Genomic DNA, 18,116 nt, shown 5'->3' with positions numbered 1-18,116 from the left:
GGAATGTCAAATGCAGGAATTACTGATCTTACATTACTAGCACGTTTAAATCTGAATTGATTGCACAGCTACCGTTTATGAATAGGTTTGGGTGAAGAACATCCCTTGTGCTGTAGGGCACTGCTTATCAAAACAAATAGGATGCACATTTGATGGCCCAGAGTTCATAAATCTGGCTGTTGTCTATATGGATCTCAATAACTGTTACATCAACAAGTAGTTTATGCAAATTATTGGCAACTTATTTAACTGTCAAGTTCACTCAGCAACACACAACAATGGATAGTGACATAAAGTGACGATGTTAAGTTAGCTCATACGCTAACGTTAGCTACCTAAAGTTCGAGTGAGTGATTGTCTTACCTAGTAGTATGTCTTTACCTAAGAAAATCCGTTTAAAGGGTCGATAGGCCTCGTTAAGTCCCATTGCAAGTCACAGTGAAGTCAAAAGTGTAATGTGCAATCCATCACTGCCAAGTCCACGATATAGACGAGAACTTACATAAAGATCTTCGCGAAGTTAGAAAGCTAGCCCAACTTGCAGACGTTGATTCTTCTTCCCATTACAGTCTTCTCGCTAGCTAGCTGCTTCAAAAGTTTCCAATATGTGAGAGGTTTCACTTCAGCGATCGCAAACTACTATAATTGATTGTATTGCCAAAAGAGTTTGCTGGCAGGCGAGAAAAGAAAATGAACTTGCTAGCTGAAGTTCGTAGTTAAAAATGTTTAAACAGCGTCAGATGACCGAAAACAAACAACGCACTAGCCTGTTAGCGCACACATTTCACGTAAAAGAATAATATTTCATACGAAACTCCACATGAGTGCTTCCAGTATTACGCATAAGTTAACTGCTTAGACAAAATATTTTGCCCTATATATTTCAGTCTAAAAGTATTGCTGTACTTAATGTATGGCACGCACGAACCCCCTACTACGCCAATGGCATAATAACAAATGCCTCTCCTCCTCCTCAGACGCCACTTGCAGTAGTATCATCGGGAGGGAACGCATGATGATTGACAGCAGTGATAGCCAGACAGATGCAAGTATATGCGGACCTCCATGTCCATCATATCCAATAGTGACGATGCATGTGAAACTTGATACTGATAGATATGTATGTTGACGAATTAGATTTTTCAAAATACAGCTCTCGGACAAATCAAACTTGAGACCAAATAAGACTTTTGTGGGCTTTTTAGTGAGGTCAAGTGACTCGCTCCAGTAAAATGCAATCAGTACTTAAAGGCCCATTCCGTGATTGTAATTACAGACATTTTTTTCAGATTGTGTGAATTCCTCCTCACGATCAGCTTTCCTTCGGCGCTCAAGATAACTCTGTTTGTACAAAGCCATGGCTCAATGAGAAACTAATTCAGAGTGGCTCGGACCGAGCCGATCCCAATGAAAACAGTGATTCAGCACGGCAATACATCGCCATCTTCTGGTATATTGGGTAGCCTACACACTAAGCCCTCTGTAAATGTGTTCAGACCGTAGCCTAGCCTATCTATGCGTTGCATGCTGATCATGCATAAACTTTTGTAATCGTTTCTTTAATCGTGCCTGTTGCTTATAATTATGATGTCCAATAGTCCTGTGTTAAAAGGTCTATAGATTCGCAGATCACAGACTCGATTGATAGCCTATGTCATAGTAATTCAAATATTATGACCTGCAATTTTTATATTCAAGATATTTAGGCTATTATTGAATATTGAATAGAATTTAATTGAGACTATCCATTCAATCGTTGGTCGACACTCGAGCCTTCAGCTAGTGGCTTAAGCAGATTCCTAAATCCCTGCTCAGGTAGGCCTAAGCGGTACAGTATGTCGACGTCACATTCCTGGGAGTCGTTTGATGGCCTTGTTTCCACATAGCGGTTACGGATATTATCTCATTGTAGGGTAGGCTATTATAGCGAGAATGGCAACACTACGGTTCACCTGTGCAGGTAAGCCTGAATAATTGACTGTAAACGTAATGAACTTACTTACGTGTTGAATTGTTAGATTCTGCCCCAGACTTGTCCACATGCTTCGAGCTACAGTAAGCACAAGGAACCTTATATTGGCATATAGGCCTAGACTAGGCCTATATAGCGTAGCCTACTCTAACCTATTTTGATCGATTTATTTACAGTGATTTTCATAGCCATAACATCTGTGTCAGCTTACGTGGACGAACTTGATGATACGTATGTACAATCAGATTTAAAACTTTCTTTTGGTCTTAACATAAACTAGGCTATAGCCTAAATTAATAAATATGCCTAGCCTATATATAAGGTTAAGTGTTTAACACTTTTGTCTGAATTAAATTTCTTCAGGTTTAAGGAGATAAGAACGAAAGAAATGTGGCTGGTGGAGGTAAGGTTGATAGCCTATAGGCATATTCACCAATAACTGCTGTAGTAGCTATAAGTTGGATTGATGAGAGTTTACATTGTAGCCTATCATCCCCTGCAGTTCTACGCTCCTTGGTGTACATTCTGTAAGACGTTTGCCCCGGTGTGGTATGAAGTAGGGGCTGAACTGAAAAGCATGGGTTCTGAGGTGAACGTGGGCATGATGGACTGCACCAAATACACTAGTAAGTGTAACATGTTTATGGGTGGGCAAGTCAACACCAAGATATCATTGTAAAGCCGTGTAAAGTGGATCTCACTGCAACATAACATGGTGTGGGTTTTGTGTCCTTTCAGTCTAGTCACTGGTGAGGTATACACCACTTGCAAACTGGTTTGGCAGCATGTAGCTTATGCAGGTTGGATTCACAATCATCTAATAGGATTACCCTATCCTATGTTGTAAACCACATGGAGTTCAAGCTGTAACCAGATGGTCGGCATAGTTATCCATTGTATATCCTCAGGAAGCACTTTGTGGCTGGTATTTGCTGGAAAGAGAGACAATTCCCACTGTCTTGCCTGTCTATTTAGTATCCCACGGCAACCCAAGCCTTATTTTATTTATCGTGCAAGTTGGATTCATGGTTGAGATTTGTCCTCATCTTTTCCATATTGATGTGTCATTACTTTAAAAACTAAAGATTTCCTTTATTATGAATTATGGATGTTTTATACTTGTTGCTCCACAGTGTAGCCTACATTTAAATGAATGTTTACTGATTAATTTTACAGAACAGTTTGCTCCATATGCTGCTGTAGGCTACAGTAGGCTATTGTTTTCCATGAGGTCAACTTTAACTGTAAAATCTCTTACAATAAAAATATATAGGTACTTCATCTGAATTTGGAGTCCGTGGATATCCTACAATTAAACTGTGAGTGTTTACAGTTATATCGCCCCATTACATATGAACTGCCTTCAGGCTTTTGTGTATTTTAGGAGTAGATCATTGTTACTGCTCTGAATATAGTCTAATCTTTTCTTAATTCCCCAATGATAGGTTTAAGGGTGAAAAAATCTTCAATTACAATGGCCCTAGGCGGAAGGATGAGATAATTGAATTTGCCATCAGAGTATCAGGGTATGTACTCTCAAATATGCCATCTATGTACAGTAGGCTACCATAATACAATTCACTCTATAAATGAAATATTAAGATACTGGATTGTGCAGGGACTTCACAGTGCAATAAATTCATAATATATTAATGAATAATGACCAATTTATGTTTTTTTTTTTTTTTTTTTTAAATAACTAGACCAGTTGTCCGGGCAATTCCAAATCAGCAGATGTTTCAGCATGTCATGAGCCGCAATGATATTCTCTTTGTGTACATCGGAGGAGCATCACTTCTGAAGGTGCAAAGGAAACACAAATCAAATTATTATTTTGCAGATATTTTAGGTTTTTAACACTATATAATCTATTTGTTCTTGCCATGTTGTGGTCATTATTGGGAGGGTGGGGAATTTGTTTTGTACCTCATGGGAAGAGAGAAGGTGCAGAGTAATGCCCTGAACAGACGATGGAGCGCAGTAGAGCTCTTACTTGATACATCTGAAGGTGTTAACAGTTACCTAAATAAAATTCTCATTTCTACAGGAAAAGTATGTGAAAATGGCCTCCCAGCTCATTGTGTACCTATCCTTTTACTCAGCCTTAGAGACTGTTTTACCTAAGGTGAGTCTAGCATCATCACACGTTCATTGTACATGTACATACATACTTACTGTACGTACATACAGAGATGGGCAGTATTTATATTTCAAATACATATTTGAAATACAAAATAGGATTTTGTCATTTGTATTTTACTGGGATAAAGAAAATGGCTTCGTATTTTGTACCAAGATACTTTATAGATGTGTATTTTTGTAGTTTCAAAATATTGGCAAATGTTTTTGGTAAAACCAGTACATAAACCAGTACAGTCATAAAATGGCAAAAGCAAAACAATGGATGTAGCCCCTGGATGGTGCTGACTCTGTAATTTGCCCACATGTGATAAGAATATTGAGAATCAGGAAGATAATCCAGAGCAAGATGAGTATTGTGTAGGTTGTTCACACACCCCCCCCCCCACCCCCCTCCTCTATCACACCAACCTCAACCTCTCTTGAGAACTTTAGTCAGCAGAACACATGGAAGCTGTTATATGGTTCCCCTGCAACATCGCTCAAAAAGTTGCATAATATATCATGCATATCTATGCCCATTGGGTCATGATCCTACCTGATCAACAGCTTTACACAGTGCAATATCATTCTGAGCATGCATTGACAATGTCAGAGACTTCATTCTCTGTATTAGATGGATAGATAGATAGATAGATAGATAGATAGATACTTTATTGATCCCCAAGGGGAAATTCAAGGCAGTGATTCAAGACCAGATATGGCAGTGTTCCATGAGTTTGAAGCTGTTATAAGATAGGCTAATAGAACTGCATTGGGTTACTTTAAGCTCAGTCTGTGGCTCAATAGGTTCGGTGGTTAGTTTGTAACACTTCAGTTGTGACTTCTTAAGGTGCATCTCTGATACAGTAGGCTATGAGATGTAACAGGCAGCCAGTGGTGGAGGAAGTACTGAAACTCAGTACTTAAGTAAAAGTACAAATACACAGAGAAATATTTACTTTAGTAAAAGTAAAAGTACCACAATGACAACCCTACTTAAGTAAAAGTAAAAAGTACCTGCTTTTATGTACTTTAAGTATTAAAAGTAAAAGTATTTGCATAATGATTTATATACTATATTCTAAAACGAAAAATCAGTATGGGCTGTGGCATTTTAATTAAGCTAGTTTTAGGTTATACTCGACTAGATTGTTTTAAGCTAATGCAATTGTGCTTACCATCTGTGGCCCAGTTTACATTCTGACCTACAATTCTAGAGACTGTAATACTGGTTATCTAACTAGGGTGATCTGAGTAATATCAGTCAGCAAAACACGAGAGCCTGAAGTTTAACGGGGTAGACAAGGGAAACGTCGGGTGGGTCGTAATGCCAATTATGCTGATTGAACAGAAAAGTTGCTGAGAAAGGTGTCTTTATGATTAGGTTCAGACGCATAGACATTGAATGAACGCTCACATTACTACCCCCCAATTGTAGGCTATGCATCTTTATTTGATCACACACAATTAAGGAATATTTCCTAATCTGGAAAATGTTACGTTTTTTTCCGGCCACCGGTTCATTAATAGTCTACCATTCATTTGTGCCGCAAATGATCAGACGTGTGACAGAAGCATGGGCATAGCCTGTAACTTCGCTGATCCGCGGATAGCAATCTCATCGGAGAGGAGGCCCTAACGCTGCAGATAACAGACAGAGAAAGGCACAGAACACAGTTGCATGTACAGTGTAGCCATGGGTCTGGTGAATATAGCCTACCGAATGCAGATGGCTACAAGCTCACGCTTTGCCTGGTCTAGACTAGAAGTTTATGTTTCTAAGAATGCACGTAGCGCTCCAGAATCTTTGGTAGCAACCCCGCCCCCTGGTAAAACAAACGTGTTTGTCAGAGAGAAAATAAAAACTGATCATAAAATGTATCATAAAAAGGAACGATGGTGTTGTAGAAATGTAGCGGCGTAAAAGTACAGATAATTGCTGTAAAATGTAACGAAGTAAAAGTCAAAAGTATGCACTATAAATTTTACTTAAGTAAAGTACAAATACGTGGAAAATTTACTTAAGTACAGTAACGAAGTATTTGTACTTCGTTACATTCCACCACTGCAGGCAGGTCAGCATAGTTGATTTGTTCACTGTTTTGCAGATTTATATCATGTCTCGCAGGGAAAAGCTGTTGCTCTCAAACACTTTATCAACAGAGTCAGTGTAGTGATGAAGGAATAAATTAAATAGATATGGAAGGTTTACAAAGTGATTTCATGCTCCCTTTAAAGAGTATTTTAGTTTTTTCAAAATACAAAAATACAGTATTTTATTTCTATACATGACGTGGCTACTGTATTTTGTAGTTTATTTTGATACACTTAAAATTAGAGTATTGGATATTTTATATATTTTTATATTTTATTTTCTTTCTTTATTTAGTCTGTCTCTGTCCTTCAAGTATACATGTGTACGTACACATACCGGGTCTTAATTTGAATGATGGGCTGAAGCTAATTTAATAACTAGGTAAAATCAGTTTGCTAATTTAACACAATTGGCAAGAGCTTAAAACGGCTAAAGTCGACTAAATGCTCCCACATGCCCCACGATGACTACAATTCATGCATGTGAACTTTGATAGTGAGTGTTGATAGACTTGTTCAAATTAGGGCCCGAAGTCTTCATATTCATTAAATCTGTCCCCTTTCTTTGGCATTTGCTATTTGCTCATGACGTTTTGTTTGCTTACATCAGGCCGTGACACTTCCAGAAGTTCCATCAGTTGTTGTATTCAAAGATGGAACATTCTTCATGTATGATGGTAAGTGTCTTATTTTGCATATGTAGACTGTTATGTAGTTGATATTTCACCATTCACATCAGACAAATGAGAAATTCCCCAGTGGCCCCAGATACAACAGTTGGAGGAAAACAGGATGGTCCCCCCCCCCCCCCCCCCCCCAGGAAATGGACACAGATTATATCCAATAGGCCGGCTGGAGAAGCCAGTCTAAACAGAACCCCTCTGGTTGTTGCTAGACTGTGGCCCAATTTTCTGGATGGTGCTCTTCAAAGACCGAATGACTCATTAAGGGGTGTGCCTTTCTTCTCTAGCCAAGATACTGTATGTCTTATGGCGTAGTAATAATAAAACAGAGAGGCAGTGCTTAAACAAAAGGGCAAAGTGGCCTTTGGTGGTTTTCCAAGTAAACAAACAGTAGCTATGTTTATCGGGATATACCAAAACCAATATGTGAAGCTCATGAATAATTAATCCTTATATGGCACTGAAAACTCAGAGACACTTAAAATATATCCACAAATATTCTCTTTGAACCCTTGGGAAGCATTTGATATTTGGACACTTTGGGGCTTGTTTATATTGTAGCTGTATGTATCACTCAGATATACTGTATGAATAAAATGTATGACTTCAGTGCAGGACATGCTGAATATTGATATTTAGACTGCTCACATTTTACAGAGAGATAAACCTACACAGCCACTGCAAATTATGGGTCTGTCTTTTTGTGTAGTCCATAAATATCATGTTAAGATATTTAAGATAATCTTCCTTATATAGGGGCATTAATCATGATATGAGCATGAATTGAATTGAATTGAAGTAACTGAAGTATAATGAAAGAGTGATTTACTCTTTTCCCCTTTACCTCTATTATCTAACGTAATGCCTGCAGAAAAACAGCATGGTGACCTTACCACATGGGTGAACAGGGAGCGTTTTCCTACTTACACCAAGCTTGACTCTTACACACTGTATGCAATGGGAGATTCAGGTAAATTACAACCATTTTATAAAACAGATAACTGTCATGATTAGCCAGATTAAAAAGCAAAAATGTGTGTAATATATGAGTTTCCCCACAAGTTGGTAGATAATGGTGCCACAGTGATTACTGTGTGCCACTGTCATGGTTCTCTTTTGCTTGACTATTAACAGGGAAACTTGTGGTGATAGCTGTGGAAAATGAGAAGAATCCATCTGAGGAAAGCATTCGGTTGGTTAAAAAGGAAGATGTATAAATGTAATGTAATTTATGCTTGTTCAATGCTAGATGACACACAATTCTAAAATGTTGGAAAATCTTTCACTTAATTCAGCCTCAAGGCTCTGATTGAGACTGCTGCAACGGAATATAAAGATCATTTCAGCAGGTGAGAGGGGGTTTATTTCTCACTACATTCTTTACCATTTAAGGTTGGATTGGATTATTACCGTTATGCTGTAATGAGAAATAATAGAAAGATCTTTTGACAGTCGGTATAAAGGAAATTATGTAATATAATAATGTAATAGAAATATAACGTGTCGACAGCACTGGCATTTTGACATAAATGCTATCTTTAATACAAATGCTATAAACACAGAATCTGTGCTATTTGTTTAAGACATTTTATATCTGTTTATGTCATTCAATGCTAAAAGTGTTTTTCTTCTTTACCAGTAACTACCAGTTTGGTCACATGGAAGAAAACAGCTACCTGAATGGCCTAGTTCTGGAGTGAGCGAGAGTTTAATATTCATATTTCACTATAATATATATATATTATGTATGTACTATATAATATAATAATATACCTGAAGGTTGTGACTTCAGACAGAATGTGGTATGTGATACAATGTGGTCCATAACACCACGATTTTGAGGCAAAATACTGTATACCATAAAAACTCGATTTTATAGCCGGGGCTTTAATTTTCTTCAATCGCCAAACACAACCTGCTTATATTTGGGACAGGTGTCTATATGGGCCAGGCCTTTAATTCCTTTCACACAAAACTTTTGCTCAGCAAAGATGGGAAATACAGAACTATCAAATAAATAATGGTACAATGGATCATAAAATCTTTGGTACAAATAATTGCGGAAAGGACACATTTTCAGACTTTATGGTATGGACAAAAGGTAAGGAGTCACCACTGTCTATTGCCTCTCTTTACCATGCTCGTAAATCTGAATGAATTTGACCGTAGCCTACTTTGGTGCTCATGGTTTCCGTTAAATAAACTGAACGATAGAATTGGGCAGAATCTACAGAATCTACACTGACAATGTATAGCATGCCCATATTGACAGAAGTTTAAACATTTAGGAACATTTAGCTAACATAGTGTGCCTTTCATTAGTGGGAAAACTCTGACTTTGGTGTGCGCGATTTAAGCAGATTAGAACTAACTCAAGCGGGCGATCTGCTGCTTTTAGGGGTTTTATACAACCTAAACAGGTCCATAAAAACCAAACCAGGCTTCTAATTGAGACCTGCCTTTATTTGTCCAAACCAGTAGCCACTCCAGGCTGGTAAAAAGGGATCTGTGTCTAATTGAGACTAGGCTTTTAATCACATTTTTACTATATTTATATATTATTGGAGGAAATAAATGGCCAATACACAAATAACACTATATTCCATGTGAGGACATACCTCTTTATTAGGATTAATATCAATAAATGGGTTCAGTTGCCAGATTGGCTGCTTGTAATGCTGTCAAGATTGACCTGATCTAATATGTCTTCTCCTCAGTGAAGTGAAGGCACCTTGCATCATAGTGCTAAACCTGTCCAATGATGGATACTATATGCCTAAGTTGCCAGTGAAGACCATAGAGGATCTGGTTTTATTCTTAAATGGTATCCTGGATGGCAAGGTTAAGGTATGTGAGATCGCACATCATGATTGGTCCTGCCAGCTGTCCATGTGGTTTAATGCTAACCACTGTCACAGTGCTGTTACTGCATCATTTTGGGATGAACTCTGCTGATTGGTGTAGGCATCTGTTGAGGAGTGATGAAATGCTGTGCAGCTGGTAGGCTACCTGAACCTGAAATGAAATGAACCTGAAATAAAACCTATACAGACAGTTATACCACAAAGGGGAATGAAATGAGGGAAATAGATAGAAATGTCTTCTTGCATGTATCCAGTGTAGAGACATATCTACTGATATACATGATGAGAGAACCGGTTATTTGCCTTGACTCATGCAAATCTGATGTGCAATGTTAACCTTCTGAGAATGATGGTGACTTTTCTGTGTTCAGCAACTTGGAGGAAATGGAATTGTGCAACGCATCAAAAGAACCGTGAATGATGCAAAGACAACCGTGAAAGTAAGAGTTTTGAAGCTCTACAACATTTGACTGGAGTTGTGGATAAAAACCCATCTGCATTGCCCTCAGTTTTGGTTTTGACAGTTAGTCTAATGTAGTTCTTGTACTCAAGCTGAAAAAATGACTTTGAATCTCTATTGTTTGTCTTTTAATGCAGACCATGTTTGATGCTGCACCGGCCTCGACGTGTGCGGTTATTATTATTCCTGTGGGAGTCGTTGGCATGATAATATATGCCACATGCACTGTTAAGCGCGTGGACGATGATGAAGACGAGGAGCCGCAGCAGACAGGGAAGAAGGCCATCGCAGACAAAGAAAACAAGAGAAAGAATTTGGCTTCTAAGAAGGAGGATTAGCAAATTGTCACTGGAGAGTAATGTTGGGATGCAATGGCCAAATACAACCATGTGTATTCAACAAATCTACTTAATCTAAACAATTTGGTTGTTTTATGTCAATAAAAACATTGGGGATCTCATTTCTTTGTTTACTTATAAAATGACATAACATTGAAGTTTTGTGAAAGAACACCTTGGGTTGGCATTGTTAGTCTCTCAGCAGATGTATTTGTTGAATATACTGTATGCTCCAACAAAATGTAACGAAGATAAATACTTGTATGATCCAAGACATATTTTAAATCAAATATGGGCATATACTTGGACATACACTATAAAATGACAGATAAAAGTGATCATAGTGAAAACGCTTTTGAAGAGTTGTTATGTCCTTGTCTTTAGCTTGGGTCTGTTTTTAATTACATTGAAATTCTCTATGAATAAGCTATGATTGGCGAGGGAGTAAGATGCAGAGATTGAGATTCTGTAGCCTAAATGAAGTATAGAGATTTGAAATAAATGCTGACTGAACGTCAATCAGAATGGTCCATGTCACCATTGATGGCATGCAAAACACTATGGCTCAGATAAACTTTAGATAATTAGCTTTAGATAAACCTAACCCTTGCATACTGCAGTAATGTTGAGACAGATCTCACTTGGTCTTTTGTGTGGCTTGTGCTTGTGCATTTGACTGTTACTCCACAGAAAGAAAATGTTGCGCAACAATGTGAAATTGCCAGGCCAGTTGGTAATGATTAGGTCTGTGAAGTCTTTTACAGTATTTTATATTTGTGTGTGGCAGAGAGGAGCACAGTCTAATGAAAGACCAAAGTATAGAGCTGAACTGAAAGATTAGATGGCAATTACCCTCACGTGGCACAGAGGAAAAGTTGCCCTTATGCTAGGAAAAACGTCCAGCACTTCAGAATTCACGAGAATAATTGGCTAGACCATAGATATTTTCCCATATATAGTCCTAATGAATGTACTATTGCTTACTCATAAGGTGTATTTTTGTGATTGTTTCATAGGTCAGCTTGTATATATCTTTCAACTATATTATGTAAATCTTACAACTACATTACACACACAAACACATAGACACAGGGGACTATTCTGCATTCTGGTATTTTATTTTTTGATTTTATCTTAACAGATTTTTCCAATATTAAACATGAGCCTATGCTTCATGTCAACTATATGATATCACTCCAGTTCCAGCCTGAAACAACTACTGTGGTCCTATAGAGTAAACCAGAGGGATGGAGGAATGGAACCGATTTTCTATTAAATCTTGTGTGAATTATTTGCAGGGAATATAGGCCTGTACACTACACATTGAAGCCTATGTGTTCTTACTGCGCAGAGCTGTACTTAAATTCCAATCTGGGAAGTATAGGCTATTTGTCAGTGAAATGGAGTTACAAGACAAACCTAGGCTACAGTAATTCCATCGATAAATGGGCATGACATTGTTAATGTTTTGATCTGAATCCTAAACTACAGTTGACTAGGAAGGCGGGGTTATGATCCATCTTTGGATGGGGCTTGGGTTTAGGCATGAACAGATTGTGGGAAGAGGTTTTCAATATGAGGATCACGCAAATCAAACTTTGTCACTAGTTCTGCTCTGCCCCTGATCGCTGGATGGATGAAAGAAGATGACGCTTCTTTAAACAAACGGACGATGGAACAACCGATATTTTAGAACGACTCTTCGCCAAATAAAATGCACTACAGTAGCCATAGGCTACATATTTCTTGGACCCTGTGGTTGTTGGATCAGTGCGCTATCTAATTAAACTCGACTCGAGCACGACGGACGATTACACTGTTTTGGAATATGATACTGGGATGCATTTTAGAGGAGGCTTTGACCTGGTCATGACAAGGAGATACGGATTTGAAATGTTGGACTTATGTGGATCCTTGCTGTGACATCCCACAGTTCAAACATACATTGAGCAACAGGCAATGGTATACGTTTTTGTTCACTTGTGGCGCAAACCTTTTTGTTGATGTTTGGAATGTTCACATTTTACTTCTACTGTTTGATACGTTAGCCTAATATTGTGTTACTGTGCTGCCCGTGAAACAACGGTGAAAATGAAAGGGGATCTCTCAAGAACGAAAACATGACAATCATCAGAGACAGCAAAAAGTTCATTTGAAAATGTTTTAGTGCTACCAAGTTGCATTAACACTAACACGCCTCTCATTCCCGTTCAGAGTGTTGGAAGACAGTACACAGACACTTCTGATGACAATTTCCCACAGACTCTTGAAAAGGGGAGGGGTATAGACTGGGGTGAAAAAAAAACACATCTGGAATTTGCATCATGGCAGCAGAATGCATTGGGCGGTCTGTAATCCTGCTCTGTCTCTTGGCAGTGGGGCTTGCCTTCTCAGGCATTTTCAATGTCTCTGACAAACAGTCGCTTTTCAATGAGGACATGGAGCGGGTGAAACCTCTGGCAGGCAACACCACCACAGAGCCCTGGAAGCTCATGTCCACTGACCTGCATCCCAGACTCTTCTTTGACCAGGTTGAGCTCAAGTCACTGAAAAAGAAGGTGAGAACAACGCACAAACATATTTTCAAAGTGATTCACAATGCTGTCGATGCCATGCTGTCCAGTCCCGCCATGTACCTGCCACCTGAAAACCACCAGGAATTCGGCAGCAGATGGAACGAGGTCTATGGGAACAACTTGCCCCCGCTCGCACTCTACTGTCTGCTCTGTCCAGACGACTCCGCAGCCTCACAGTTCCTAGTGAAATATATGGACAGAATGGCTGAGTACCCAGACTGGATGGTGACCAGCGCACCCACTGATGAGGTACCCATAGCCCACTCTCTCACGGGTTTCGCCACAGCGTACGACTTCATCTACATCTACCTGGACACAAAGAGGCGGGTTCAGTACCTGAAGAAGATCCGTGCTGCTACTCACAATCTGTATGAGCTGTCTAAGCATAGGGGGTGGGGGAAGCAGTTTCTCCAGAACCACCAAACCACCAATATCATGGCTATCCTCACGGGTGCTCTTGTTGTGGGGGAACACAGTGACCCAGAGACTATGATGTGGAAGCAGGTGGTCGTGAACTACATGGAGAAAACCATGTTTCTTTTGAACCATGTGGTAGACGGGTCTTTAGATGAGGGTGTTGCATATGGGAGTTACACTGCAAAATCAATCACACAGTACGTTTTCCTTGCGAGGCGCCACTTTCATATTGACAACACACAAAACCATTGGCTGCGGGCACACTTTTGGTTCTACTATGCCACTCTTCTCCCAGGGTTTCAAAGGACAGTGGGCATTGCGGACTCTAACTACAATTGGTTCTACGGTCCTGAGAGTCAGCTGGTGTTTTTGGACGCTTTTGTCCTCCAGAATGGCATGGGGAACTGGCTCGCTCAGCAGGTCCGGAAACACAGACCCAAGGATGGACCAATGATGCAGTCAGCAGCTCAGAGGTGGGCAACTTTACACACAGAGTTCATTTGGTACAACGGTGAGAATGACCCTCAACCCCCGCCAGGCTTTGGCAAAGCAAACATGCACATCTTCTCAAACTGGGGTGTGGTGACGTATGGGGCTGGGCTGCCCTACGGAGAGGGGAACACATTTGTCTCCTTCAAGTCTGGGAAACTAGGTGGCAGGGCTGTGTATGACATTGTCCATGCTAAGCCTTACTCCTGGGTCGACGGCTGGACTAATTTCAACCCAGGCCATGAGCACCCAGACCAGAACTCCTTCACATTCGCTCCCAATGGCCAGGTGTTTATCTCGGAGGCGCTGTACGGACCCAAGTACAGCCACCTGAACAACGTCCTCGTCTTCTCTCCCTCTCCGACAAGCCAGTGCAATCAGCCGTGGGAGGGACAGCTGGGCGAGTGTGGGAAGTGGCTCTACTGGGGAGAGAAGGACGTGGGCAGCACCGCGGGAGAGGTGGTGGCCGCGTCCTCTCACCAAGACACCCTGTTCGTCAGCGGGGAGGCCGTGTCGGCCTACTCCTCCGCCATGAAGCTGAAGAGTGTGTACCGTGCCCTGATGCTGCTTAACTCTCAAACTCTGCTCGTCCTGGATCACGTGGAGAAACAGAAGGGCTCACCTTTGGATGCCCTCAGTGCCTTCTTTCATAACTTGGACATAGATTTGAAGTACGTGCCTCACAGAGTCTTCGAGAAGTACAATGGTGCGCTGATGGATGTGTGGGATGCACATTATAAAATATTTTGGCTTGACAGTGAAGGTCTGAGTCCTGTTGCCAGGATACAAGAGGCCGAACAAGTTGCTGAGTTCAAGAAGCGGTGGACTCAGTTCATCAATGTGACTTTTCCCATGACAAACTCAGTCACCAGAATAGCATACCTAATGCATGGGCCCTATGTTAAAGTTTCCAGCCTCAGGTTTATTGACAACAGCAAACACGGGGTCAGATTATCTCTCAAACTGAATGATACAGAAACAACAGTGTCAGTTGCAACAAACTATCAAGATATCGGTGCCAGATTTAATTATTTAGGTTTTAGTGGCTTTGCTAAAGTAGAAAACAAGCATCAAATTATATATTTTGGTCAGGGGATTCAAACTGCAGTCAGTGACAATGAATCAGATTCTTCTTCTCACACTGGATTAGTTGTCACTACAGTTGTGGGATTAATGTTCTTTATAGCTTTAGCATATTTGAGGAGAAGAAGAACACTAAACATACCCTTACACTGGCTCATGCGTTACACTTTAATTCTCATCCTCCTCTTCTGGCTCTTTGAGTTTCTTCTTCTTTCCAATGGCTGTGCACGGTTCATATGCGGAACAAAATCAAACAGGATCTCAGAGGGTCTCAGAGACTCAGACCCTGTTTCTCTCTCCCCTCAGTTCGTGAGCACCCTGCCATCCACCATCATTACATCCCTGCCGGGTTCAGGGTCTGAGATCCTTGAGCAGCTGTTCTCCAACAGCTCTGACTTTGTGTACATCAGTGTCTCCCCTGCCCATCTGGAAGTGCCAAGAACAGAGTTTGCGTTTGACACGCTTGTGGATGCTTGCGAATGGTCCAAAACGGATGCCCAGAGTGGGCAATTCAAAGCAATCCAGGGCTGGTTTCACTCCGTAGCACTCAATGTCAGGTTACACCTGCAGAACATCCAGCTACCTCGCGGAAATGAGAACCGGCTCATCAAAAAAAACAAAGGGAAGAACGTTGGCAGGCAGCCACTGGCACAGCAAAGAGGCAGAAAGCAAGGCACCACAAGGCATTCAGAGTACACCAGAGAGCTGTGGCGCCACGCAGTGACATACCGCAATGCCCGGCCCATGTTGAACCTGGCCAGCGGGGGCTGGTCTCTCAAAGTGCCTTTCATTCAGGAGGTGATCGGGCCCTCTTTCCGGGCAATCTATGTAGTACGAGACCCACGTGCGTGGATTTACATGATGTTGTACAGCAGTACGCCAAGCCTCTACAGCCGTAAAAATGTTCAGAAGCACCTTTCTGCACTCTCTCAGCTGGAGGGCAATGGTGGTGGTGGTGGCGGCAGTGCTGGACAGGTGTGCACAAAGTTCAGTGCTGAGTTCCAGGCTGTGACGCGATTGCTCTCACAGCCAGAACCAGAGCCTGTGAAACTCCTGGCCCAGGTGTGGCTGGCACACACCACCGCGACTGTCCGGATCAACCGTGACTTGCCCGCCGACAATTTCATGCGAGTGAAGTTTGAGGACATAGTGCGTTTCCCAGAGGACACCGCAGGGGAGATACACTCGTTTATCGGGGTGCCTGTTTCCCCAGCAGCCTTAAACCAGCTCATATACAGCACCTCCACCAACCTGTACAGTCTGATGTACGAGGGTGACATATCACCGGCCACCATCAACACTTGGAAGGACAACATGAACTACAATGATATAAAAGCCATTGAGGATATGTGTTGGCCTGTTATGCAGAAAATGGGTTATGAGAGATTCACAATTTAGGGTTATCGCAGTTCACAAATTGTTTAATGTTCTCTTTTACAAACTGCCTTACACTGCAATAGGTACTCTGAATTTAATGTCAGACAGCATTAAGGATGTAGGCTATACATTTGTGGCCATGGTTTGCAATGGTGTTTCAGATGCAGCATTTGTTATGTACTTGCACTGTTTGTTTACAACTCCTGCACATGAATAGTGAAGAGCACATTGTGTGGCCAGCCATTTTTGATCTGGACATTTATGACCTTTTTGGCTTTGATATTTTATATTTGTATAAATAATCTCTTTCATGAAGGACTTTTTCAGAGTTTTCATCTTTTTTTAAATCTTTCTGAATTTCTGAATTACATTAAATGATCAACACTGATCAACACATTTTGTAGAAGATTATGTCTTCTATCTGATCTATTGATCACTCAGTATGAGTGATCAATAAAGTGAATAGTTTAAAGCAGCAGTATTATATGTATTACTAGGAACAGACAGACTCCAATGCTGGAGTGCTGCTGAGGCTTCCTGGCAGGGGGAGTGCCTGACTTACACTGAGAAGTCATTCAAAGCAGATTAAATTTGCTTAACAAAATTATTTAAACCAGTTCCTATGAACATGTGTATCATCTGGAATGATTCTTGGCTCTTATCCTTGATTGAGAAAGCATTTTCTATGAGGGGGCATCGTTGGATACTGATGCTCTAGCCTATTGTTTGATGTCAGTATGTTGTGGTAATACGGGTGTGGTTTTATTGCAAGAGAATGACTGACTCAGATGATGTACTGTAGGCAGTTCTGCACAAAGAAAAGGAAGCCCATAAAGAGACGGCCTTCCCAATTGTGGTTGTTGTTGACTTCGAAACTCCTTTGTTTCCGTCTGAGATGAAGTTTTCCCAAATGCAACCACATTATGAGCTTCTGTCAACCTGACATTTTAGTGCTCTTGTGGAATGTCAAAAATCCTAAGAGTGTGAAAGTGGCTTTTGGCAGACATACAGTGAGTCCAGTGCTTTTGTTTTCAAGGATTACCTTGAATTGCTCTGTGGAAGCAAACAAGTCATTCTGGAGCAGCCTGATGTAGGCTAAAAGTAATATTTAAGGATCATTTCAGTACACGACTAAGTAAACATATCATTCTGATAATATCCGTACACAGTGCAAATAGCTACAATTCTTTGTCTAGAAGTTCCAGTCTGATGATGAGGCCTTCAGGAACCCTTTCAACCACCATCTGTGTCTCAAACAATCCATGAAACAGTATTTTCATCAACACAAAACCTTTTTGTCACATGAATAAACATTTGCTAGCAAAACTATGTAAAGCAGAATCTGCGTGGGTCGATTCAATAAAAGGCTTCTTCTGCTGTGTAAAGCCACATAACCTGCATCTTACATTCAAAATGTTTCAATTACAATAAATGTTCTGCATTGTCTTGTGCAGGTACCAGTGGAACCAGAAGACTCATTTTGTGTAATTCAGTTTTAACAATCATATCTCTAAATGTATCGATTTTACATGATAAACAAGGATCACATCATTGATTTAGAACAAAAAGGCCTTTATGGCATTTCCACCAAAACAGCAGAGCGTTACTCTGCTGCATTCACTGCAGGAATAAACAAATAGCT

At 40.6% G+C, this 18,116-nt stretch overlaps 3 protein-coding genes across 6 annotated transcripts in view; 2 read left to right on the top strand and 1 right to left on the bottom strand.

The window, feature by feature from the left end:
• Nucleotides 1–969, bottom strand: part of tesk2 (testis associated actin remodelling kinase 2) — a 30,901-nt gene extending 29,932 nt beyond the window's left edge. For 2 of the 4 annotated variants that reach the window (XM_042084446.1, XM_042084456.1), the window contains exon 1: nt 503–969. In XM_042084446.1, coding sequence (XP_041940380.1) covers nt 503–504 — 2 coding nt within the window. In that variant the 5' untranslated portion in view covers nt 505–969. Of the gene's footprint in view, nt 1–363 lie in introns of all 4 variants that reach the window. The other 2 variants (XM_042084465.1, XM_042084474.1) reach the window with 2 other exon arrangements.
• A 347-nt stretch (nt 970–1,316) lies between these two features.
• On the top strand, nt 1,317–10,675 carry tmx3a (thioredoxin related transmembrane protein 3a). The gene is made up of 17 exons (XM_042084501.1): nt 1,317–1,450; nt 1,816–1,960; nt 2,149–2,203; nt 2,336–2,375; nt 2,475–2,598; nt 3,246–3,291; nt 3,418–3,498; nt 3,676–3,775; nt 4,020–4,097; nt 6,798–6,864; nt 7,742–7,840; nt 8,005–8,062; nt 8,166–8,219; nt 8,510–8,566; nt 9,588–9,717; nt 10,106–10,174; nt 10,332–10,675. Exons 2-17 carry the CDS (start codon nt 1,933–1,935, stop codon nt 10,530–10,532), a joined length of 1,287 nt encoding a protein of 428 aa, XP_041940435.1. The 5' UTR covers nt 1,317–1,450; nt 1,816–1,932; the 3' UTR covers nt 10,533–10,675.
• A 1,459-nt stretch (nt 10,676–12,134) lies between these two features.
• On the top strand, nt 12,135–16,809 carry dsela (dermatan sulfate epimerase like a). The gene has a single exon (XM_042084436.1). It carries the CDS (start codon nt 12,857–12,859, stop codon nt 16,493–16,495), a length of 3,639 nt encoding a protein of 1,212 aa, XP_041940370.1. The 5' UTR covers nt 12,135–12,856; the 3' UTR covers nt 16,496–16,809.
• The last annotated feature ends 1,307 nt before the right edge of the window (nt 16,810–18,116 follow it).

The sequence above is a fragment of the Alosa sapidissima genome, chromosome 1 (genome assembly GCF_018492685.1).
Source record: "Alosa sapidissima isolate fAloSap1 chromosome 1, fAloSap1.pri, whole genome shotgun sequence".
Classification (NCBI taxonomy): domain Eukaryota; kingdom Metazoa; phylum Chordata; class Actinopteri; order Clupeiformes; family Clupeidae; genus Alosa; species Alosa sapidissima.
Note: the sequence above shows the minus strand (reverse complement) of the source record. Positions and strands in the feature narration are given on the sequence as shown.

What these genes read in the sequence shown, in the direction of transcription:
- tmx3a (XM_042084501.1), top strand. Translation starts at nt 1,933, where the DNA reads ATGGCAACACTACGGTTCACCTGTGCAG. An exon ending in GAGGAGCATCACTTCTGAAG is followed by an intron (nt 3,776 to 4,019) that starts GTGCAAAGGAAA and finishes TCATTTCTACAG; the next exon opens with GAAAAGTATGTGAAAATGGC. An exon ending in TAGAGACTGTTTTACCTAAG is followed by an intron (nt 4,098 to 6,797) that starts GTGAGTCTAGCA and finishes TGCTTACATCAG; the next exon opens with GCCGTGACACTTCCAGAAGT.
- dsela (XM_042084436.1), top strand. Translation starts at nt 12,857, where the DNA reads ATGGCAGCAGAATGCATTGGGCGGTCTGTAATCCTGCTCTGTCTCTTG.